The following is a 25,792-nucleotide window of genomic DNA, read 5'->3' as shown; positions in this document are numbered from 1 at the left end:
CCCCTGCTGCGAATTGCAGTCCGCAACCGCCCCAGAAAATGGCGCTTTCGTAGAAGCACCATCTTCTAGCGCTGTATCCAACACCTCCAGCTGCCCTGGTGGCGAGTGGCTCGCTGGGTAATAATGGGGTTAAGGCTAGCTGTATATTATCAATTGGCCCTAAGGCCGAAATTCATGGTGTCACGCCAATATTAGACATGGCCACCATGAATTTCTAGTACAGATAAAAGAAAACACAATACACAGAAAAATATTTTTATTAGAAATAAAACACAACACAATTAGCCGCAGTAATTCTGGGTCAAGGGTCCCGCACCATCCAATCCGGATCCAATATCATCTGATCGGTTTGTTGGAAGGCAAAGCGATCAGATGATGTGTCAGGTTCAAGGGCCTGAATCACATGACACAGCAGCTGATTGTATAAACAGCTTTTATGCAATAAGCTGATGCATCAGTGCAAAAAAACCCCCAAAAAACTACACAATTCTGTGCAGACTCCTGTCCGACAGCAGCAGCTAATAGTTTAGCCGGCCGGGCGTTAAAAAGCCGGCCTCACCGCTTGACTTATAGTGTCAGCTGATTCCGTCAGGTGACCGCATCTGCTGATCATCGCCAGGTCTGAGAGAGAGCGAGAGAAGGGAGAGAGAGAGAGAGAAGGGAGATAGAGAGAAGGGAGAGAGAGAGAGAGAAAAGAGGGAGAAAAAGAGAGAGAGGAGTGAGGGGAGAGCGAGGAGAGAGAAGAGAGAGGAGAAAGCAATACAGCCTTATTCCATGAACTGCTCCGATTTTAGAGGTGTCTCCCGCGGCTCACAGCTGATGTCCGGCTCCTCCCCTCAGTGCATAATTAAATTAAATTATAATTTTAAATAAATAATAATTATAATTTAAAATTAAAAATAAATTCTTTACCGGGACTCTAACTCGTGAACTAATTCTTCATAGGCAGTTTCTCTAACCATTGAGCCACTGTCTGTAATGAAAAGCATAGGAAGATTTGGTTAGATTAGTAGAGAATCCAGAAGTACATTATTCAGCTACAAGGATGGATGGATCTATGGATGGATGGAGGGATGGAGGGGGGGATGAATGGAGGGAGAGATGGAGGGAGAGATGGAGGGAGAGATGGAGGGAGAGATGGAGGGAGGGATGGAGGGAGGAATGGAGGAAGGGATGAATGGATGGAAGGAGGGAGGGATGGATGGAGCGAAGGATGAAGGGAGGGATGAATGGATGGAGAGATGAAGGGAGGGATGAATGGATGGAGAGATGGAGGGTGGGATGGAGGGGGGGATGAAGGGAGGGATGAATGGATGGAGAGATGGAGGGATGAAGAGAGGGATGAAAGAAGGGATGAATGGATGGAGAGATGGATAAAGGGAGGGATGGAGGGAGGGATGAATGGAGGGAGGGATGGATGGATGAATGGATGGATGGATGGGAGGGCAAACACCGGCACTACCGCACTCATCCTCGCACACATGCAGGCACTACAACCCCCATCATCCTTGCACACGCAGGCACTACCGCACGCATCATACTCGCACACACGCAGGCACTACAATCCCCATCATCCTCGCACACACGCAGGCACTACAACCCCCATCACCGCACACGCAGGCATTTACCTCAGTGACGTCCCCGCTGACAGCGCGGCTCACTTCAGTTGCTGCGTGGATATGACACAGAGCGCTCCTGTTCTACGGCGCTCCCTGTCAGCTTCATGTAGCAGAGCTGGATGCGTCGCGGGACCTCTGTGGATTACATCGGACCTGGAGGGGTATTTGGGGATTTTAATAAAATGGTTAAAGAGGGTGTTTTTTTTGTCTTTTATTCCAAATAAAGAATTTTTCGTTGTGTGTGTTTATTTACTTTCACTTACAGGTTAATCATGGAAGGTATTTTGGGGAGACGACTTCCATGATTAACCCCTTATTACCCCGATTGCCACCGCACCAGGGCAATTCGGGATGAGCTGGGTAGAGTCCCGGGACTCTCACATCTAATGGATGCTGCAATTCCGGGCGGCTGCCTGCTGATATTGTTAGGGTGGTGGGCTCCCCATAACGTGGCGCTCCTCATCCTGACAATACCAGCCTCCAGCCGTGTGGCTTTATCCTGGCTGGTATCAAAATTGAGGGGACTGTTGTTTTTTTTTTTTTATTATTATTATTTATTTACTTATTTTACTGCGCGATATAGACCTGCCCGCCGGCGGCTGTGATTGGTCGCAGTGAGACAGCTGTCACTCATCGTGGGGGCGTGTCTGACTGCAACCAGTCATGGGCGCCGGTGGGCAGGGAAAGCAGGGAATTCCAGATTGAATAATGAAGTAGCCTTACTGTGAAAAGCCACGCTTTTGGTGATCGAACCATTATCGAACGGTGACTTGAACTGCTGAACTTGAAGCTAATCGTTTGTCGAACGACTCAAACACCGCCCAAAATCACTCGAATTTGAAATTGGTGAACCGTTCGAATTGAACATCACTCAACTCTAGTCGTTTACTACCTCGTCAGGCTCCAATGATGTCTGCCGTCAGAGATGTAGGTGCAATAGATACATCTGCTTTTCTTTCTGCCTTGCAATGATCACACAGATCTTTTCTGGGGAAGGAGAGACAGAACTGTGAATGTATGAATCACTGTACAGTTCTCTCTATGACCGAACATGTGCATATCAAGTTGTACTGTATGTACGCATAGATCAGTGCAGGGTAGGGAGAACTGTAAAGCTATGAACAGTCTGTTAAGCTATGAACAGTCACACAGTTCTCTCAATAATCAGGCTGAATTTTTTTTACCCACTCTCCTCAGTCATTAAAGGGAACCTGTGTGGTCCATTATGCACCCAGAACCATGAGCAGTTCTGGGTGCATATTGCTAATCCCTGCCTAACTGTCTCAGTGTATAGTAGTATGGATAAAGGGATCTTTAGAAAAAAGTATTTCTAAAGATCTTTTATCATATGCTAATGAGCTCGGGGATTAGTCCCAAGGGAATTGCTTCCCTTGCTAGTCGGCCCCATTAGCATGTTAATACGCCCCTGTGGGTGTGTTAACATACTAATGAATGTGCAGGGTCAGAGGATGATCTCACTCACCTCTCCGCTGCCATCACCCGACGCTGGATTTCGGCTCAGTGTGCATGACCCCGGAGTTTGGATCATGCACACTATGAAGCCGGGTGTACGCGTCCTGGCTTCAAACTGAAGTAGTGCGCATGACCATCACTCTGGGTGATCCTCACTGCTTCCAGTATAAACTGTGCTTCACTATGCTCCGCTGATCTGTTATGACCAAGTACTGACCAACCCTGTACAAGTTGTGATAATCCGGATGATGTCACATATCTCTGTATCAAGGTTCAATCTTACATATGGTGTGGGGCAACCAGCAGCCTCCTTAGTGGTGCGGCACTGCCTGATTCCTGCTCACTGATTGGTGGAGCAGCAATAATTACTATTAATTATCAATATCAATATTATTGAAAATCAATATCAATTTCTGCTTCCTGCTCTCCGATATGGCAGTGCTGCACCACTAGATGGAGATCAATAGATGGGGTTAATAGCAGTGCAGCAACAACAGTTAGGATAAATAAACCTTTTATGTGAAAAGGGTTAATATCACCTAGGGGAGGTTAGGGTTTGGTCTGGGGTGTTAATGCAGTGATTATCAGAAGAGGGATGTAAGAGAGGTGTAGGATTAGATATAAGGATTCTGCAGGGCTAATGGTATGCACCTTCTTGTGTTGGTGCCAGTGGTTCGAGAGAGAGTGTGTCCAGTTCTTGGGCTGGTTCATTACCAGCTGTCCCATTCCTGTACTATGCTTGTGCCTGTGGCCTTCTGATAGAGAGATAGATAGACAAATAATAAACAACACCACTTCTATAGGTACTGAGTGCCAGGCCTCACCACAACCTTCCAAAGCCGTATATTATAAATCCAGAAAAAGCACAGGCAGCATTCCAGATTTTTAAATAAAAGAAAAGGACTTTATTGAGCCCTGTGGCAATGTTTCAGTACATCAGAACCGTTCTCAAGCCTTGAGAAAGGTTCTTTGGAACTGAAATGTTGTCACGGGGCTCAATAAAGTCCTACTTTTTTATCCAAAGTGCTGGAGTGCTGCCTGTGCTTTTTCTGGATTTAGATACAGGTACAGACCAAAAGTTTGGACACACCTTTTCATTCAAAGAGTTTTCTTTATTTTCAGGACTCTGAAAATTGGAGATTCACATTGAAGGCATCAAAATTATGAATTAAAACATGTGGAATGAAATACTTAAAAAAGTGTGAAACAACTTAAAATATGTCTTATATTCTAGGTTCTTCAAAGTAGCAACCTTTTGCTTTCATTACTACTTTGCACACTCTTGGCATTCTCTTGAGGAGCTTCAAGAGGTAGTCACCGGAAATGGTTTTCGAACAGTCTTGAAGGAGTTCCGAGAGATGCTTAGCACTTGTTGGCCCTTTTGCCTTCACTTTGCGTCCAGCTCACCCCAAACCATCTCGATTGGGTTCAGGTCTGGTGACTGTGGAGGCCAGGTCATCTGGCGTAGCACCCCATCATTCTCCTTCTAAAGGGGGCTTTACACGCTACGATATCGCTAATGCGAAGTATTAGAATTTACTACTAAGTATTAGAATTTGTGACGCACATCCGGCCGCATTAGCGATGCCGTTGCGTGTGACACCTATGAGCGATTTTGCATCGTCGCAAAATCGCTCATCGGTGACATGGGGGTCCATTCTCAAATATCGTTACTGCAGCAGTAACGAAGTTGTTCCTCGTTCCTGCGGCAACACACATCGCTCCGTGTGACGCTGCAGGAACGAGGAAGCTCTCCTTACCTGCTTCCCGGCCGCAATGCGAAGGAAGGAGGTGGGCGGGATGTTACGTCCCACTCATCTCCGCCCCTCCACTTCTATTGGGTGGCGGTTCAGTGACGCTGCTGTGACGTCGCTGTGACGCTGAACGAACTGCTCCCTTAGAAAGGAGGCGGTTCGCCGGTCACAGCGACGTCGCCGGGCAGGTAAGTACGTGTGACGGGTCTGGGCGATGTTGTGCGGCACGGGCAGCGATTTGCCCGTGTCGTGCAACAGATGGGGGCGGGTACCCACGCTAGCGATATCGGTACCGATATCGCAGCGTGTAAAGCGGCCTTTAGTCAAATAGTCCTTACACAGCCTGGAAGTGTGTATGGGGTCATTGTCCTGTTGAAAAATAAATGATTGTCCAACTAAACGCAAAGGGGATAGAATAGCACGCCGCTGCAAGATGCTGTGGTAGCCATGCTGGTTCAGTATGCCTTCAATTTTGAATAAATCCCCAACAGTGTCACCAGTAAAGCACCCCCACACCATCACACCTCCTCCTTCATGCATCACGGTGGGAACCAGCCATGTAGAGTCCATCCGTTCACCTTTTCTACAAAGACACAGTGGTTGGATCCAAAGATCTCAAATTTGGACTCATCAGACCAAAGCACAGATTTCCACTGGTCTAATGTCCATTCCTTGTGTTCTTTAGGCCAAACAAGTCTTTTCTGTTTGTTGCCTGTCCTTAGCAGTGGTTTACTAGCAGCTATTTTACCATGATGGCCTGCTGCACAAGGTCTCCTCTTATCAGTTGTTCTAGAGATGAGAAGGTGTGTCCAAACGTTTGGTCTGTACTGTAGATCGATCGATCAAGTATAAGTATTTTGCAAGTTTTCCCACCTACAAAGAATGGAGAGGTCTGTAATTGTTATCATAGGTGCACGTCAACTGTGACAGAGAGAATCCCCAAAAAAATCCAGAAAATCACATTGTATTATTTTTAAATAATTAATTTGCATTGGTATTTGGTCACCTACCAACCAGCAAGAATTCTGGCTCTCATAGACCGGTTATTTTTTTCTTTAAAAATCCCCTCCTACTCTGCACCCATTACTTGTATTAATTGCACCTGTTTGAACCCGTTACTAATAGTGATGAGCGGTCTCGCACATAACCGGGACCAGCGGATCCCAGTGATCTGGTTTTTAAAATCCGGTTCTGGGGCGGATTCCAGTCACCATATAAGTCTATGAGGACCAGAATCCGGTGATTAAAAATGTTGGTAGAAAGGCTAGGTGATAGGAGCAAGCACGCTGTACTTACTGAGGCTCCGGCACAGCTGTACACTGCTCCTGTAGCTGCCCATTCCCTTTTGGAGCCGTGCATTAAGCTCATGCATATGCATTGCTGTCCCCACCCACCGGCGTCTGTGATTGGTTGCAGTCAGACGTGCCCCACCTTAGTGTCAGCACACTGTTGCCAATCACAGATGCTACGTGCATCTATCATGGTATAAAAATAAATAAAACAATTAGCGTAGGGTCCCCCCATACCATGATACCCAGCACAGATAAAGCCACGGCAATAGGCTGCAATCCCCAGCCGTGCGCTTATTTTGGCTGGATATCAACATAGGAGAAACCGCATGCGGCTTCTTTTTTTTATTATTTTAATTAATAAAAAAAGTAAAAAAAAGGCTTGCGATTCCTCCCCCCCCCCAATTTTGATACCCAGTCAAGATAAATCCCTACAGCTGGGAGCTGGTATTCTCATACTGGAGAGGCCCATGGTTTTTAAGCTGCAACCCAGCCTAAAAATTGCAGCTTGCTTTACCCGGCTCTTCCCAATTGCCCTGGCGCAGTGGCAGTCGGAGTAATATAAGAGGTTAATGGCATCCCACAGCTGCCACTGAGCCCTAGATTATTAATTGCAGGCGTCTATGAGACCCCCCCCACAAACACCTAAAAAATCCTTCATTTGGTATAAGCAAAAAAAAAACACCCTCTTTGACCACTTTATTAACCCCTAAAACACCCCTGCAGGCCCAACGTAATCCACACGAGGTTCCACAAATATTCCAGCTCTGCTACATCTGAAGGCACAGCATACGATCATGGAACATAACTGCCTACTGTGAGCTCCAGACAGAGAATAAATGAGCCACGCGATCAGCAGTGACATCACTCAGGTTAGTTGCGGTCGTAGCTGGAGGTTCCTACAGTCCTCCACCTGTGACCGCAGATAACCTAATCTCTGAGGTCTTCGCCATGTTTGGAGGATGAGTACAACCTCAAGAACACTGTCCCAACTGAGAAGCATGGGGGTGGAAGCCTCATACTTTCGGGGGTGCCTTTTTGCAAAGGGGACATGACGACTGCACTGTATTGAAGGGAGGATGGATGAGGTCATGTATCGCATGATTTTGGCTAACAACCTCCTTCCCTCAGTAAAAACGTTGTAGATGGGTTATGGCTGGGTCTTCCAACAGGAGACTGACCTGAAACACACGGGCCAGGGCAGCTAAGGAATGGCTCCGTAAGAACCATTTCAAGGTCCTGGAGTGGTCTTGCCAGGCACGTTGCGTTTTTCCTGCGTTTTGGCTGCGTTTAAAACTGCAGTGTGTCATTGTCAAAATGCATGCGTTGTGCTTCCCCAACAAAGTCTATGAGAAGTCTGCAAATTCCATGCTCACGTTGCTTTTTTAAACGCAGCAATTTGGATGCCAAATATTTGACAAAATCAATGTTTTTAAAAAAAAGCAGCATGTCACTTCTTTTGTGCGTTTTGGTTGCATTTTCCACCCATTGAAATCAATGAGGTGTGTCAAAATGCAACCAAAATGTTTACTTGTGCACTTGCACTGCATTTTTGTTGCGTTCTGCATGCTTTTTTGAAAAACAAAACGCAGGTCTTTCGGTCCCTCTGTCGATGTCTGGCTCCCTATCTCTGTCGGTTGGTCGTTCTCCCTCTCTCTTTCATACTCACTGATCACCGGCGCAGCGCTGCACAGCTTTCACAAAGCTCCGGCAGCTTCTCCAGCTTTTGAAAATGCCGGCTGCTCATTATTCCATCTCGTATTCACTGCTTCCCCCACCCACCGGCGCCTATGATTGGTTGCATTCAGACGAGCCCCCACACTGAGTGACAGCTGTCCCACTGCAACCAATCACAGCTGCCGGTGGGCGGGTCTATATGGTGCAGTAAAAGAAATAAATGATTTAAAAAAAACAAATGACATGTGGTCCCCCCAATTTTGATACCAGCCAAGGTAAAGCCACACAGCTGAAGGCTGGTATTCTCAGGATAGGGAGCCCCACGTTATGGGGAGCCCCAGCCTAAAAATATCAGCCAGCAGACGCCCGTAATTGCCGAATCCATTAGCTGCGACAGTCCTGGGACTCTACCCGGCTCATCCCAAATTGTCCTGGTGCAGTGGAAATCAGGGTAATAAGGAGTTAATGGTAGCCCATAGCTGCCACTAAGTCCTAGGTTAATCATGGCAGGTGTCTATGAGACACCTCCCATGATTAATCTGTAAGTTAAAGAAAATAAACACATACACCCAAAAAATCCTTTATTTGGAATAAAAGACAAAAAAACACCCTATATCACCACTTTATTAATCCCCAAACAGCCCTCCAGGTCCGACGTAATCCACACAAGGTCCCACGACACTTTCAGCTCTGTTATATCGGAAGCTGACAGCGAGTGGCCACAGACCATGACCTCTCTCTGTGAGCTCCACGCAGCAACTGAAGTGAGTCACGCTATCAGCGGTGATGTCACTCAGGTTACCCACGGCCACTGCTGGATTCTCCAACTGTGACAGCAAGTCGCCCGAGTGACTGAAGTGAGCTGCGCGATCAGGGATGCGCTCACTCAGGTGAATTGCTGTCTCAGGTGGAGGACTCCAGCTAGCTGCAAGTAACATGAGTGATGGCACCGCTGATCACATGGCTCACTTCAGTCACTCAGGGGATTTGCAGTTACCGGTGAGTCCTTCACCAGTGACCGCAAATCAGGCTGCGACACAAAGACAGAGCTGTGCGATGATAATAAAGTCGGTGAAGTTCATTCGAGTTCATTCTGATCACGCGGCTCTGTCTCGCAGCCTGCCATGCTCTATGGGTATGTTTGCATAGCCGAGTGGGACCGCACTGTCAAAAATGCATCCAAAATGCATTCAAAACGCATTCAAATGCATCCAAAATCCATGTGTTTTGGATGCATTTTTTTAGTCAACTGTAGTGTTTATAGTTGTCCAGTCTGCCAGAGGGTGCATTTTTTTCTGCACTTGACAGAACGCAGCGTGAGCACATACCCTAATAGAAAATCTTTGGAGGGAGCTGACACTCAATGTTGCCCAGTGACCTCGAAACATGAAAGATCTGGAGAAGATCCGTATGGAGGTGGGCCAAAATCCCTGCTGCACTGTGTGCAAACATGGTCATGAATTCCAGGAAATGTCTGACCTCTGTAATTGCAAAAAAAGGGCATCACGTGTTTTAATCAAAGTTGTTTACCCACAATTTTGTAAAGATGCCAACAATTTTGTCCAGCCCATTTTAAGAGTTTTGTGCAAAATCAGGTCCAATTTGCTTTTAATTTTTTTGTGTTCAAATCTGCACAAAGAAATAAATAATTTAATAAAAAAAATGTGTATTTGCAATAATTTTCTGTGAGAAATACTTAATTTTCTGAAACAATTTCAAGGATTCCAACACTTTGGGCCATGACTGTATAAATACATTGGCACACTTCTTTCTACAGTCTCTTTGCTTCTCTTTTTTTCATTTAGCCAAAACGGCCAACTTCAACTGATCACTGCAACACAACGAAATTTGGAGTCCAGTTGTGACCCCTCTGGACTTGTATATAGAACCCTGACAAGGTTAACAGTCCAGACTTGCATGTGATGAAGAAGTAGTTGGGACTGTTTTAGAATACTCAAGATGTTTTTACACGCATCTGTTTGTATGTATGTACAGTGCCTTGCGAAAGTATTCAGCCCCCTTCAATTTTTCAACCTATTTCCCACATTTCAGGCTTCAAACATAAAGATAAAAATTTTAATGTTATGGTGAAGAATCAACAACAAGTGGGACACAATTGTGAAGTTGAATGAAATGTATTGCTTAATTTAAACTTTTGTAAAAAAGAATAAACTGAAAAGTGGGGCGTGCAATATTATTCGGCCCCTTTATTTCAATGCAGCAACTCACTCCAGAAGTTCATTGAGAATCTTTGAATGATCCAATGTTGTCCTAAATGACTGATGATGATAAATATAAGCCACCTGTGTGTAATCAAGTCTCCGTATAAATGCACCTGCTCTGTGATAGTCTTAGTGTTCCGTTTAAAGCACAGAGAGCATCATGAAGACCAAGGAACACAACAGGCAGTTCCATGATACTGTTGTGGAAAAGTTTAAAGCCGGATTTGGTTACAAAAAAGATTTCCACAACTTTAAACATCCCAAGAAGCACTGTGCAAGCGATCATATTGAAATGGAAGGAGTATCATACCACTGCAAATCTACCAAGACCCGATCGTCACTCAAAAATTTCATCTCAAACAAGGAGAAGACTGATCAGAGATTCAGCCAAGAGGTCCATGATCACTCTTGATGAACTGCAGAGATCTACAGCTGAGGTAGGAGAGTCTGTCCATAGGAGAACAATCAGTCGTACACTACACAAATCTGGCCTTTATGGAAGAGTGGCAAGAAGAAAGCCATTTCTCAAAGACATCCATAAAAAGTGTTGTTTAAAGTTTGCCACAAGCCACCTGGGAGACACCAAACATGTGGAAGAAGGTGCTCTGGTCAGGTGAAACAAAATCGAACTTTTTGGGCACAATGCCAAATGATATGTTTGGCGGAAAAACAACACAGCTCATCACCCTGAATACACCATCGCCACTGTCAAACATGGTGGGGGCAGCATCATGGTTTGGGCCTGCTTTTCTTCAGCACGGACAGGGAAGATAGTTAAAATTGATGGGAAGATGGATGGAGCCAAATACAGGACCATTCTTGAAGAAAACCTGTTGTAGTCTGCAAAAGACCTGAGACTGGACGGAGATTTGTCTTTAAACAAAACAATGATCTAAAACATAAAGCAAAATCTACAATGGAATGGCTCACAAATAAACATATCCAGGTGTTAGAATGGCCAAGTCAAAGTCCAAACCTGAATCCAATCGAGAATCTGTGGAAAGAACTGAAAACTGCTGTTCACAAACACTCTTCATCCAACCTCACTCAGCTCCAGCTGTTTGAGAGACTGAAATTCTTGTCCATTCTTCCTTTGCAATGTGCAAAACTGATAGACACATATCCCAAGCGACTTGCAGCTGTAATCGTAGCAAAAGGTGGCGCTACAAAGTATTAACTTAAAGGGGCCGAATAATATTGCACGCCCCAATTTTCAGTATGTTATTTTTTATAAGAGTTTAAAATAAGCAATAAATTTCATTCAACTTCACAATTGTGTCCCACTCGTTGTTGATTCTTCGCCATAAAATTTAAATTTTTATCTTTATGTTTGAAGCCTGAAATGAGGGAAAAGGTTGAAAAATTCAAAAGGCCCGAATAATTTCGCCAGGCACTGTATATGTTAAAACACGAGGGAACACTTATAAAATACAGCGTTAACCAAAATGGGACAATGACTAAACCAGCAGGGAACCCAGACTGAAGGTACTTGTGACAAGCAGCGTACAAAGCATATCTCATTTAATGGAGACGTAGCTGGGGTTATTTTTTTAGGAGGGTAACTGTCATCAGCTGTTATTTCAGAATGAATCCATTAGATAAGTGTTTTTTTAAACTTTTTCTACTCTGGCCTTGCTAGCCAGTATATGGTGATGCTGGGGCTCTCATGAGTTAGCAATACTACCATGCAACTTCCATTAACTCTGTAGTAGCTGCAAACAAAAACTAAAGAGTACAAAATATCTCCCCACTCTTGCCACAACATTCATCCCAGAAGCACAGTGCCACAATGACCCCCATTAGCAGCAACATTGTCCAACCGCCCACCCCCTTTGGTGGAACAAGCATTACATTTCTTCTCATCCCTCCTATAACATTGCAGCGCTGAGGTCCTGGGTTTAATTCTCACCAAGAACAACCCCTGTAAGACATTTGTATGTTCTCCCCATGTTTGTGTGGTTTTCCTCCGGGTTCTCCAGGGGTTTTTTTTACCACACTTCAAAGACATACTGATAGGGAATTTAGATTGTAAGCCCCAAAGGTGACAGTGATTCCATAAGATGTCTGTAAGGTGCTATGGAAATAATGGTGCTGTATAATCAATGAGAATATACAGTTAGGTCCAGAAATATTTGGACAGTGACACAAGTTTTGTTATTTTAGCTGTTTACAAAAACATGTTCAGAAATACAATTATATATATAATATGGGCTGAAAGTGCACACTCCCAGCTGCAATATGAGAGTTTTCACATCCAAATCGGAGAAAGGGTTTAGGAATCATAGCTCTGTAATGCATAGCCTCCTCTTTTTCAAGGGACCAAAAGTAATTGGACAAGGGACTCTAAGGGCTGCAATTAACTCTGAAGGCGTCTCCCTCGTTAACCTGTAATCAATGAAGTAGTTAAAAGGTCTGGGGTTGATTACAGGTGTGTGGTTTTGCATTTGGAAGCTGTTGCTGTGACCAGACAACATGCGGTCTAAGGAACTCTCAATTGAGGTGAAGCAGAACATCCTGAGGCTGAAAAAAAAGAAAAAATCCATCAGAGAGATAGCAGACATGCTTGGAGTAGCAAAATCAACAGTCGGGTACATTCTGAGAAAAAAGGAATTGACTGGTGAGCTTGGGAACTCAAAAAGGCCTGGGCGTCCACGGATGACAACAGTGGTGGATGATCGCCGCATACTTTCTTTGGTGAAGAAGAACCCGTTCACAACATCAACTGAAGTCCAGAACACTCTCAGTGAAGTAGGTGTATCTGTCTCTAAGTCAACAGTAAAGAGAAGACTCCATGAAAGTAAATACAAAGGGTTCACATCTAGATGCAAACCATTCATCAATTCCAAAAATAGACAGGCCAGAGTTAAATTTGCTGAAAAACACCTCATGAAGCCAGCTCAGTTCTGGAAAAGTATTCTATGGACAGATGAGACAAAGATCAACCTGTACCAGAATGATGGGAAGAAAAAAGTTTGGAGAAGAAAGGGAACGGCACATGATCCAAGGCACACCACATCCTCTGTAAAACATGGTGGAGGCAACGTGATGGCATGGGCATGCATGGCTTTCAATGGCACTGGGTCACTTGTGTTTATTGATGACATAACAGCAGACAAGAGTAGCCGGATGAATTCTGAAGTGTACCGGGATATACTTTCAGCCCAGATTCAGCCAAATGCCGCAAAGTTGATCGGACGGCGCTTCATAGTACAGATGGACAATGACCCCAAGCATACAGCCAAAGCTACCCAGGAGTTCATGAGTGCAAAAAAGTGGAACATTCTGCAATGGCCAAGTCAATCACCAGATCTTAACCCAATTGAGCATGCATTTCACTTGCTCAAATCCAGACTTAAGACGGAAAGACCCACAAACAAGCAAGACCTGAAGGCTGCGGCTGTAAAGGCCTGGCAAAGCATTAAGAAGGAGGAAACCCAGCGTTTGGTGATGTCCATGGGTTCCAGACTTAAGGCAGTGATTGCCTCCAAAGGATTCGCAACAAAATATTGAAAATAAAAATATTTTGTTTGGGTTTGGTTTATTTGTCCAATTACTTTTGACCTCCTAAAATGTGGAGTGTTTGTAAAGAAATGTGACAATTCCTACAATTTCTATCAGATATTTTTGTTCAAACCTTCAAATTAAACGTTACAATCTGCACTTGAATTCTGTTGTAGAGATTTCATTTCAAATCCAATGTGGTGGCATGCAGAGCCCAACTCGCGAAAATTGTGTCACTGTCCAAATATTTCTGGACCTAACTGTATATGGTAAACTAGGAAACATTGGGGACCTCCAGGAAGGGTTAGCAAATCTTTGGTGAAAGAGACGTGAAAGGGCATGATGGAGACATAGTGGGTTTGTCACCTGAAAATGGGGACATAGCTTTACAGATTCCACACCACAAATCCCACAGTTTTCAAAATCCCACTCACGTGTTGTGGGAAACAAGTCTGCCCAAAAATGAAAGCATGGTGCGGATCTCAGATCCATGTCATGCTCCTTCTTGGGTGGATCTCACCTTATTCATGGCTTTGGAATGGAGGGTGAAATCCTCCCTTATGTCCGCTATGACATCCCTATGTAGCTCATGCGGATTCTGTCTGCATATTTATGGCCAAATCCACAAGAGAAATTTTCCGCAATATCAAAACAATGCCTAAAAGTTGACATGATTATCATGTGTATGTTTAGAATAGGAAAACTATAGCATAATTTATTAAAGGTGCATAATACCCTAATAGTACTGAGGTATTTAGATTTTATGTAAATCTACCCGTTAGACTGGATCCTGCTGATGGTTTATTGCTTTTGATATATCTAGAACAGTTTGTAAACGGAGTCTTTTTGGATAATGCCCTCTTTAGAAACCTGTCTGAGCACATATCTACATGATAAGCTACTCATGGCTGTGAGTCATTTGACAGTCTACCTTTCCTCTGTTGCCTAGAGACAATGCTCTCCTAATTGTAATTGCGTTACTTGAGACCTAGGCCTGGATCCTTTCCAGGTGCTGTGAACAGGAAATGCACCTTGCTGCGGTTATGTCAATTATGTCACACTCCGTAAAGGTCACATTTAGAACAGCGATTGTATCTGCAGCCAAAATGTATTAGATAGTAAGAACAGGATAATGCTGCCTCCTACCCAGTTGTGATCTCAGGGGTCTCTGTTATATTCTGCATTACATTGAAGTATCTAAAATAAAGTCCTGCAGTCAGTGTTATATTTCAGTTTAAAGGAAACCTGTCACTAAATTTGTGCTAGCCAAATCGCGGGCAACATGGATTCGAGCCTCGTTGCACAATTGCAATTTTTTGGCCCATGTCCCTAACCTTACTTCCTTGCCCCTTAGACACACCCATTCACCATTGTTTTTCCTGCCCTGGCAGGAGGAGTTGTCAGAGGGACAGTGGCAGTGGGGGACATTCAGTAGACTGCCCTGGGACAGCAGGGCTTAGAGACATTAACCCGTTGTATCTGAGATGGTTGTAACATATCATTTATTTTATGCGTTCATTCACAGTTATAGCAGCCATAACTTTTTTTATTTTTAGGTTTGCTGACTAGAGATGAGCGAACCTGTAAAGTAAAGTTCTGTGTTAGTATTGAACACGGACTTTCCCAAAAAAACAGAGTTCAGATTCGGAGTTTGGATGCCTTGCATGTGAACACCACTTGAGCTGTGCTCGGGTACGCCGAATGCTCGGTTTTATGCCCCACTTCTCCTTATTGCTCAGCCCCTCTTCTTTCTTCTGGTTCCTTTCCCCTGCGTGTGGACTAACAGACAGTAACAGTCATCTGTTTGTTCCATATCTCCACTCATTTCTGTCTTAGGCTATATGCACACGCTGCAGTTTTTGTCACGTTTTTGTCGCTTTTTGGTGCAGTTTTGTTGTCAGAACTTTCTGACATTTGACTTCCCAGCAAAGTCTAAGATAAGTCATATTTTCTGTGCGCACTTTGCAGTTTGTCAGAAGTTTTTTTGACAAAATTTTGTGACAAAAAAGAAGCAGCATGTTCATTCTTCTTGCGTTTTTGTCAACTTTTGTCACCCTTTGAAATCAATGAGGGGTTGAAAAACAGATGGCAAAACACATGGTTACAAATTGTTTGCATTTTGCGTTTTCCGCACAGGTTTGTCAACAAAAACGCAGCTCACGAACTTAGTCCCAGAATGACAAAATCAATGCTGGAGTGATTTTGGGGTGTCGATGTCGGTATGTCTCTCTCTCTCTCCAAGCGCTACATACTCACCGATCACGGGGCGGCTGTCACACTGCTCCCGCGGCAGCTCTTTGTTCTTCCCGAGCTGGCCGCTCATTAGGCTCATACATATTCACTGCACCCGCTCATTAGGCTTATACTGTACATATTTACTTTTTCCCCCACTCACCGGCATCTATGATTGGTTGCAGTCATACGCGCCTCCATGCTGAGTGACAGCTGTCTGACTGCAACCAATCAGACGCTGGTGGGTGGGTCTATATCATACAGTAAAAAAATAAATCATTTTTAAAAACCCACTTGTGGTCTCCTTCAATTTTGATACCCAGCCAAGATAAAGCCCCACAGCTGGGGGCTGGTATTCTCAGACTGGAGGCCTATGGTTATTAGGTTTTCCCGAGCCTAAAAATATCAGCCAGCAGCCGTCCGGAATTGCCGCATCCATTAGATGCGACAGTCCTGGCACTTTATGCAGCTCTTCCCAATTGCCCTGGTGCGGTGGCAATCGGGGTAATAAGGAGTTAATGGCAGCCACTAAGTCCTAGATTAGTCATGGCAGGCTCCTATGAGACAACCCCTCATCACTAAACTGTAGTGAAAGTAAATAAACACAATCACCTAAAAAATCCTTTATTTCAAATAACAGACATAAAAGCCACCCTCTTTCACCACTTTATTAACCCCCATACACCCCTCCAGGTCTGACTTAATCCACACAAGGTCCCACAACACTTCCAGCACTGCTATATCTGACGCCCACAGCGAGCGCCATAGAACAAGACTGCCCGCAGCTCCACGCAACAACTGAAGTGAGCAGCGCAATAAGGGGTGACATCATTCAGGTGATTTCCGGTCACAGCTGGAGTCCTCCACCTGTGACCGCAAATCAGGCCGCCGCAACTGAAGTGAGCTGCACAATCAGTGGTGATGTCATTCCGGCGAGTCCTCCACCTGTGGCTCACTTCAGTCACTGACTCCAGGACGCATGGAATCCGGGTGTGACTGCAAATCACCCAAGTGTCGTCACCACTTATCGCGTGACTCACTTCACTTGCTGTGTGGAGCTCACAGCTTGCAGTCATGTTCTATGACGCTCGCTGTAACAGGACAAGGATATAGTGGAGCTGAATCGCCATGGGACCTCGTGTGGATTAGATCGGACCTGGAGAAGTGTTTGGGGGTTAATAAAGTGGTGAAAGAGGGTGCTTTTTTTACTTTTATTTCAAATAAAAGATTTCTTTGGGTGTTTGTGTTTATTTACTTTCACTTACAGATTAGTGATGGGGGTGTCTCATAGATGCCTGCCATCACTAAGCTAGGGCTTAGTAGCAGCTGTGGGCTGTTGTTAACTCCTTATTACCCTTATTGCCACCACACCAGGGCAACGGGAAGAGCTGGGCCCAGCGTCAGAATTGGCACATCTTATGGATGTGCGACTTCTGGGGCGGCTGTGGGCCGCTATTGTTAGGCTGGAAAGGGCCAAATAAAGATGGCCCTTCCTACCCTAATAATATGAGCCCCCAGTTGTCTGCTGTACCTTAGCTTGTTTTAGAAAAATGGGAAGGACCCCACATCATTTAAAAAAAAAAAAAAATCAAATAATTAAAAAAAAAAGCGCTTGGGATCCCCTCCATTTTTCATAACCAGCCAAGGTGCAGCAGACAGTTGAGGGTTGCAGCCTGCAGCTGCTGCTGTGCCTTAAATAAACTAGACTATATTTAAAACGGTGTCATTAGGAAGATTTGGCTCCATAGACTTATCATTCAGGTCACTGACCCCGAATCAAAGTACCTAGTGATACCATGGCTGCTGATGCAGAGCAGAGGGCCGATTGTAAAGAGAAGCTGGAAATTTGTGAGGCACTGTAGAGGTGTAGAAGTATTGTTAATAATAAAATAAGAATGCATACCTGACTCTTAGTAACGCTAAACTCTAAAAATTAAATGTTGCAATGGTAGGTTGAAATATTAATCACTGCCTCACCAAGTCACAAAGAGTACATGTAATGTCAGCCTGCGCTTCCATGATAACACACTAGAAGCCGCTTACAGATCGTGAGTGAGCATACGTATGTTTATGCTACATGACACAGCGATACATAAGTGCAAAAAATCTCATATTTTAGATAATCCTACATTTTGCATACCATACTGGGCCGCATGATGGACACCCCTGTTATAGAAGACAAAGAGATTGCAGTATGAACTTATAAAAATGCTACCATTGTAACCGAGCAATTTATATAGGACAGAAGACATGAATAAATATGTTCTGCATACAGTCACTAGATGTAAGGATCCATAATAATCATCAGCCAAATGCTCAGTTCCAGAAATATGTCATCGCCGTCTGCTAAGAAGTAAACAGTGTTACTGCCAAAAATGGTACAAGAGTCTAACTTTCAATTTTTTAGAATGTTTTCAATACCTAAAAGCTCAATATTCCTATAGCTAAATATTAGAAAAGGCTTAAGTGTATAACCATTTTATCTGGTATTGAAACCTTGTAATGGGTGGTCTTCTCACTATGTTTATTTTTGTTTTCTTTGTACAGCATGGGCGCACGCCCTTACACCTCGCTGCTAATAAAGGACATGTTAATGTGGTGCAGATCCTGCTAAAAGCGGGGTGCGACCTGAACCTTCAGGATGATGTAAGTAATAACGTAAATCTTAATTAGCGTTAACTTTATTATATATTCTAAATAGATGAGCAATGACTTACAATCTTGCAAGACTTTAATGATGCATTCAGAATAGAGATGATCAAAAAGATTTGCAAGATCCTGGTCCAGCAGCCATGTCAGTAGTCTGTGGCGACAAGACCAGAATGCTGTGAACTGTTTACTTCCTTATTCCAAGTTTCTCGTCTCACCAGAACGCCCCTACTGACGTCATGCACTTGCCACACTGCAACGATAATATCACAAATGCCTTCAAATTAAAAGAGGCACCAGGAGGCAGTTCACAGGGTTCTGGCCAGGCAAATTGTTTTGCTAATTTCCAATCCAAGCGCAACATAAAACGTATGTATGTCACCAGCACAGCCGATGCTTGGAAAGGTTAACAGCTCTCTAATTTGTACCATTGGCAATGGGGCAAATGAGAACTGTTGTTTATTTAGTTTTATTTATTTTTTCCAATATATTGTATTCAATATAATAATTACAATGTACAGAATACCTTGTTGATCCTCATTAATGCATTTGTGCCCATAACAGATGTGTGTACATGGGTACATAGTGTCCCCGTATCTCCTTACTGTGAGGCTGCCGCCATATGGTAGCTTATTTCTTTCTCTTTCCTATGAGGCTATTGCCATACTGTGCTATATAACAGAATAATTTTCTCCCATGTGAGTCAGACAAAAAAACCCTCTGCATTCCTTCTTATAAAATTAGAGACATATAGGTGTACAGTAGGACTCAAGAGAAACTATGGGTTTTATAAGAGAGCAAGGCCATTTTGCACCCATGAGTAATACTATTCTCTGAGTACAAGTTAAACTTCACATTTAGAATGGAGCGTAACCTCCAAACACATAGACATTGTTACTGTACGCGGCTAGTGTTCACAGATAACAATTATTACATTACTTATTTTCTTTTGTATTGGCAGGATGCCAGTGTCTCTGGGCATGTATGTAGTGGAAATACATAAAATGTAACTTTGTTTTAATTATTCATCTGTTGGAAAATTAAAATTGGTTTTACCAATATTGAAAATTATATTTCATCCATAGCCTAAAGGATAACTTTCTGATCAATGGGCTTCAACTACTTGGACCACCGATTAATCTAGAGAACAAAGCCTTATTTGTTATCTATTAGATTACTGGAGAAACAAAGTACTGTTTCTCCAATTGTCGCGTCACCCTGGTCAGATCCAAGGCGATCAGTAACTTATTCCATATGCGTAGATAGGAGATAATTTTCAATCCTTGTATAACCCCTTTATTATTTCAGTAATGCCTCTGGGAGCTGCATATATGCATCTATGACTTTTTTCCTTCAAATTTTTTGTACCTGTTTGCCTCTTTTCTACGAGGGTTTCTTATGGTGGTAAATGACAGCATATTTCTAAGCTTTATCATTTCTTACTGATCAGTGGAGATTTGGCTTGGCCCCTTGCCTTCATAATTGTTAGGGTCCTAAAGGTAGTATCCATATTGGTCATGATGTTATGACACATCTCAGTGATTCATTTTCTCTTTGAAAGTACTCTGTGCTCTATTTTCTATTCTTTGTACATTTATTTTATCATTGTAAGTCATTTAGCAGTGATACATCCGACTCAGAAGGAAAACTTTCTGTTTGGCAGTTTTTCAGATTTTGACTAAAACACACAAACAACCAATTAAATATAATTGCAGTGGGTACAGAAAGTATCAGACCCCTTTAAATTTTTCACTCTTTATTTTATTGCAGCCATTTGGTAAATTCAAAAAAGTTCATTTTTTTCTCATTAATGTACACTCTGCACCCCATCTTGACAGAAAAAAAACAGAAAATGTAGAAATTTTTGCAAATTTATTAAACAAGAAAAACTGAAATATCACATGGTCATAAGTATTCAGACTCTTTGCTCAGTATTGAGTAGACACACCCTTTTGAGCTAGTACAGGCATGAGACTCCTTGGGAAGGATGCAACAAGTTTTTCACACCTGGATTTGGGGATCCTCTGCCATTCTTCCTTGTAGATCCTCTCCAGTTCCATCAGGTTGGATGGTGAACGTTGGTGGACAGCCATTTTCAGGTCTCTCCAGAGATGCTCAATTGGGTTTAAGTCAGGGCTCTGGCTGGGCCAATCAAGAATGGTTACAGAGTTGTTCTGAAGCCACTCCTTTGTTATTTTAGCTGTGTGCTTAGGGTTAATGTCTTGTTGAAAGGTGAACCTTTGGCCAAGTCTGAGGTCCAGAGCACTCTGGAAGAGGTTTTCTTCCAGGATATCTCTGTACTTAGCCGCATTCATTTTTCGTTCAATTGCAACCAGTTGTCCTGTCCTTGCAGCTGAAAAATGCCCCCATAGCATGATGCTGCCACCACCATGTTTCACTGTTGGGATTGTATTGGGCAGGTGATGAACAGTGCCTGGTTTTCTCCACACATACCGCTTACAATTATCACCAAAAAGTTCTATCTTCATCTCATCAGACCATAGAATCTTATTTCTCATAGTCTGGGAGTCCTTCAAGTGTTTTTCTCCAAACTCTATTTAGTCTTTCATGTGTCTTGCACTGAGGAGAGGCTTCTGTTGGGCCACTCTGCCATAAAAACCCAACTGGTGGGGGGCTGCAGTGATAGTTGACTTTGTGGAACTTTCTCCCATCTTCCTACTGCGTTTTTGGAGCTCAACCACAGTGATCTTGGGGTTCCTCTTTACCTCTCTCACCAAGGCTCTTCTCCTACGATTGCTCAGTTTAGCTGGATGGCTAGGTCTAGAAAGAGTTCTGGTGGTCTCAAACTTCTTCCATTTAAGGATTATGGAGGCCAGTATGCTCTTAGGAACCTTGAGTACTGCAGAAAATCTTTTGTAACCTTGGCCAGATCTGTGCCTTGCCACAATTCTGTCTCTGAGCTCCTTGGGCAATTCCTTTGACCTCATGATTCTCATTTGGTCTGACATGTACTGTGAGCTGTCAGGTCTTATGTAGACAGATGTTTGCCTTTCCAAATCAAGTCTTATCAGTTCAATTAAATACAGCTGGACTCCAATAAAGGAGTAAAATCATCTTAGGGAAGATCACAAGGAAATGGACAGCATGTGACTTAAATATGAGTGTCTGAGCAAAGGGTCTGAATACTTATGACCATGTGATATTTCAGTTTTTCTTGTTTAATAAATTTGCAAACATTTCTGTTTTTTTCCTGTCAAGATGAGGTGCAGAGTGTACATTAATTAGAAAAAAATGAACTTTTTTGAATTTATCAAATGACTGCAATGTAACAAAATGTGAAAAATTTAAAGTGGTCTGAATACTTTCCGTACCCACTGTACATTTTTCAAAAATCTATTTGATTAATTTGCTCTGTTTTCTGGCTCCGGATTTGATTGTTCTTTCAATAAATTGGTGAAAGAGGGAATGCTTTGGGGAGTATTTTTTCAAATAAAACTTTTTTTGTTGTCTATTTTTTTTTTATTACTGACTGGGTTGGTGATGTCGGGTATCTGATAGACGCATGACATCACTAACCCCATGGCTTGATGCCAGGTTACATTACACATCTGGCATCAACCCCATATATTACCCCATTTGCCACCGCACCAGGGCAACGGGATGAGTTGGGGCAAACCGCCAGGATTGGCACATCTAATGGATGCGCCACTTCTGGGGCGGCTGTAGCCTGCTATTTTTAGGCTGGAGAGTGTCCAATAACGGTGGACCTCCCTAGTCTGAGAATACCAGACCACAGCTGTCCGCTTTACCTTGGCTGGTGATCCAATTTGGGGGGGACCCCACGTTTTTTGTTTTAAATTATTTATTTAATGTAAAATAACAGCGTGGGGTGCCCTTTGTGTTTTGGATTACCAGCCAAGGTGAAGCTGCGAGCTGTGGTCTGAAGGCTGCAGCCGTCTGCTTTACCCGAGCTGGCTACAAAAAATAGGCGGGACCCCACGTCGTTTTTTTTTTTTTATTTTTTTATTTTATTTGCTAAGGACAAGGCTAAGCACCCTTTAGTGCCACATGAAAGTCACTAAAGGTTGTCAGCTTAGAATATGCATGGGGGTAGGACATTATATGTCTTTCTCATCTATCTGTCTATCTATCTATTCATTCATTCATTCATCCTTCAATCCCTTTATCTCTCTGTCTCTATATCTATCTATCCATCTCTATATCTACCCATCTATTTATCTTTGTAGCTGCTTCCGTTTTTTGCGGTCCGCAAAAAAAATCGGAAGGCACACACGGACGACACACGGATGACACGCGGACCGTATACGGAACGGAATGGATGTCATACAGATGCCACACGGATGCATCCGTAAAAAAACAGACTGTTTTTTTGTGGATCGCAAAAAACTAAACGGTCATCTGAATGTAGCCTTAGATGTGGACCTGTACTAGGACAAACAACAGCACTCTATATGCAGAATATGGATATTAATGTTACTTGTGACATGAATGGCTTTATGATATACATGTAGTAAGTAGCTAAACTCAGTTCATAAATACCGTACTTAGCTTGTATCTGTGGATACCACCTCAGCACAATGGATGGACACAACCTTACAGAAGCCCTTCCATCTATATTCTTTTTATTAAATGTGTGTATATGTACATGTAGTGAGTGTATTAATTCACTCACCTACCTCTACTTTGTTCTGCTCCTCATCTCAGTCTGGTGAGAGTCAGCACAATTTTGTTATGTAAAGTAAAGACATGGCTGTAATGACGCTGTAATGCAGTTTAAATTAAAAACTTTGGTGAAAAAATCCGCTTTCTGGTTCCTTTTTAAATTAACATTTAAATTTTGCTGATAATTAGATTTCAGTGCACAGGGGCTGAACTGTATACTGTGTCCACTCCTCCCTGTCTATGATTCCCTAGTCCCTACGCTACCTGCGGTCTGTGAATGGAAGGTCAATGCTGAGATTTCATACAGAGGAGACAGGTCAGTCACAGAAGGAGAAATCACAGACAGGGAGGAAAAAACCCAGTGTACAGTCCGGGGCCCCTCTGCCTACCTGCGGTCTGTAAATGACTGGTCACTGCTGAGATTTCATACAGAGGAGGCAGGTCATTTACAAAAAGAGAAATCACAGACAGGGAGGAGAAGACACACTATTCAGTCCAGCCCATTAGCAGAAAAATTCCAACGTTGATTAAAGAAGAACTACAAAGCGGATTTCTTCACCAAAGGTATCAATTTAATCAATATTACAGCGCCATTACAACCATTTCTTTACTTTAAATTACAAAATTGTTTGTGACAGGTTCTCTTTAACCCCTTCACAACCTATGACGTATATGCGAGCCCACATGTTCCCCACACATGTCTGTTGATCTGTTCAGCAGTCATGTGAAGCTAACAGGCTGATCAGATCTATGACAGCGGGAATTAACTTGTGCCGGTGGTGAGGTTGTCATTCTCTGCCCCCATCGGCAGCCTCGTGACATGATCACTGGGTAGCGATGGGTTGCCATGACAGCTGGGGGTTAGCTGATGACCCCTGTCACTGTCATGACTTAGTTCCTGTGAACACTAGCGTTCACAGGAAATTAGCATTTCTGCAGTGCAGAGCGTTGCTGGAGCATTTAGTCTGTATAGCAGAAGCAATCGGACTATATCAGCTTCAAATCCCCTAATCGGACTAGTAAAAAATAAATAAATAAATAAAAAGTGGGGTGAAATTTTTTCAAAATATGAAAAAATAATAAAAAAAACTAATAATAATAATAAAAAAAAAATACACCAGGGGGCATACACTGCAAGTGGAAGAAAGCGATTCCGGCAGCTAAATAGGAAAGGGTTCTTTACATTTAGAGCAGTCAGACTGTGGAATATCCTACCACAAGAGGTAGTAATGGCAGATACTATAACAGCTTTTAAAAAAGGGCTGGATGATTTCCTCAGTACACACAACATTGTTGGTTATAAGTGACTTAAGCCAGCTTTACACGTTGCAATTTTGCATACGATATCGTATGCGATTTGCAACGCCCCCATCGTATGTGTGGCACGTTCAATTTGTTGAACGCGCCACACAAACGATTAACCCCCGTCACACGTACTTACCCGTCCATACGACCTCGCTGTGGGCAGCGAACGTCCACTTCTTGGAGTGGGAGGGACGTTCAGCGTCACATCGACGTCACGTGGCAGCTGGCCAATAGAAGCGGAGGGGCGGAGATGAGCGGGACGTAAACATCCCGCCCACCTCTTTCCTTCCGCATTGCTGGCTGGAGCCGCAGGACGCAGGTAAGATCTGTTCAATGTTCCCGGGGTGTCACACACTGCGATGTGTGCTGCCTTGGGAACATTGAACAACCTCACGTTCAATTCATGAGGAATGGACGACGTGCGTGCGATGAACGTTTTACCGCTCAATCGCAATCGCACGTACCTGTCACACACTACAATGTACCTTACGATGCCGGATGTGCATCACTTACGACGTGACCCCGCCGACACATTGTAAGATACATTGCAGCGTGTAAAGCGGCTTTAGGGACTAAATGTAGAATTGATGGAGGAAGGTTGAACTAGATGGACCTAGGTCTTTTTTCAACCTAAGTAACTATGTAACTATGATATTGCCACATTCAGAAATGCCCATCTATCAAAATATAAAATAAATGAATCTGATCGATAAATGGCGTAACAAAAACATTGCAATAAGAGGCAATCAAAACATCATATCTCCACCACAATGGTATAATAAAAATGTCAGCTCAGGACGCAAAAAATTAACCGTCACACAGCCCCAGATCTGGAAAAATTAGAATGTTACAGGTCTCAGAAAATGGAGCTAAAGGGCAATTTTTTTTCTTTTGACAAATGTTTTGCTTCTTACCTAAAACTCGTACCGACCTGGGTAATCATATTACCAAGTCAGTTTTACCATATAGTGAGCATGGTAAATAAAAAACAAAAAAATTCCAGAATTTCACTTTATTCTTGCAATTTCACCGCAATTGGAATTTTTTTCCTGTTTTCCAGTACAATATTTATCTATGATGTCATTCAAAAATACAACTCGTCCTGCAAAAAACAAGCACTCATATGGCTATATTGATGGAAAAATAAAAAAGTGATAGCTCATGAAAGAAAGGGAGGAAAAACGGAAAATTGCCATGTGGTGAAGGGGTTAAAGGATCTGCATATGCTTGGGTGTATTCCTAAAAAAAAAAAGGAACACTATCCAAAAGTAACTACTTACACAATGTTGGTAAAATCCCTGCAGGCGTATATTATATATCAGTCAGCAGAGCTGGTCAGTTAAATTCCATAAATAACAGTGTTGTCAACTTCTCCTGGATCTCAGGGATAGTCCCTGGTTTATGTCATTGGCGTATTGCTCAGAGCC

At 43.2% G+C, this 25,792-nt stretch overlaps 1 protein-coding gene across 5 annotated transcripts in view; it reads left to right on the top strand.

Annotated features, from left to right (window-relative positions):
- The window catches only part of ANKRD6 (ankyrin repeat domain 6), a 296,026-nt gene that overhangs the window by 184,959 nt on the left and 85,275 nt on the right, over positions 1–25,792 (top strand). For all 5 annotated transcript variants that reach the window (XM_075340132.1, XM_075340131.1, XM_075340134.1 and 2 more), the window contains one exon: positions 18,315–18,413. In XM_075340132.1, the coding sequence (XP_075196247.1) occupies positions 18,315–18,413 (99 nt within the window). The remainder of the gene's footprint in view (positions 1–18,314; positions 18,414–25,792) is intronic.

The sequence above is a fragment of the Anomaloglossus baeobatrachus genome, chromosome 3 (genome assembly GCF_048569485.1).
Source record: "Anomaloglossus baeobatrachus isolate aAnoBae1 chromosome 3, aAnoBae1.hap1, whole genome shotgun sequence".
Lineage (NCBI taxonomy): Eukaryota > Metazoa > Chordata > Amphibia > Anura > Aromobatidae > Anomaloglossus > Anomaloglossus baeobatrachus.
The sequence above is the reverse complement of the archived record's forward strand: the minus strand, read 5'-3'. Positions and strand labels throughout refer to the sequence as shown.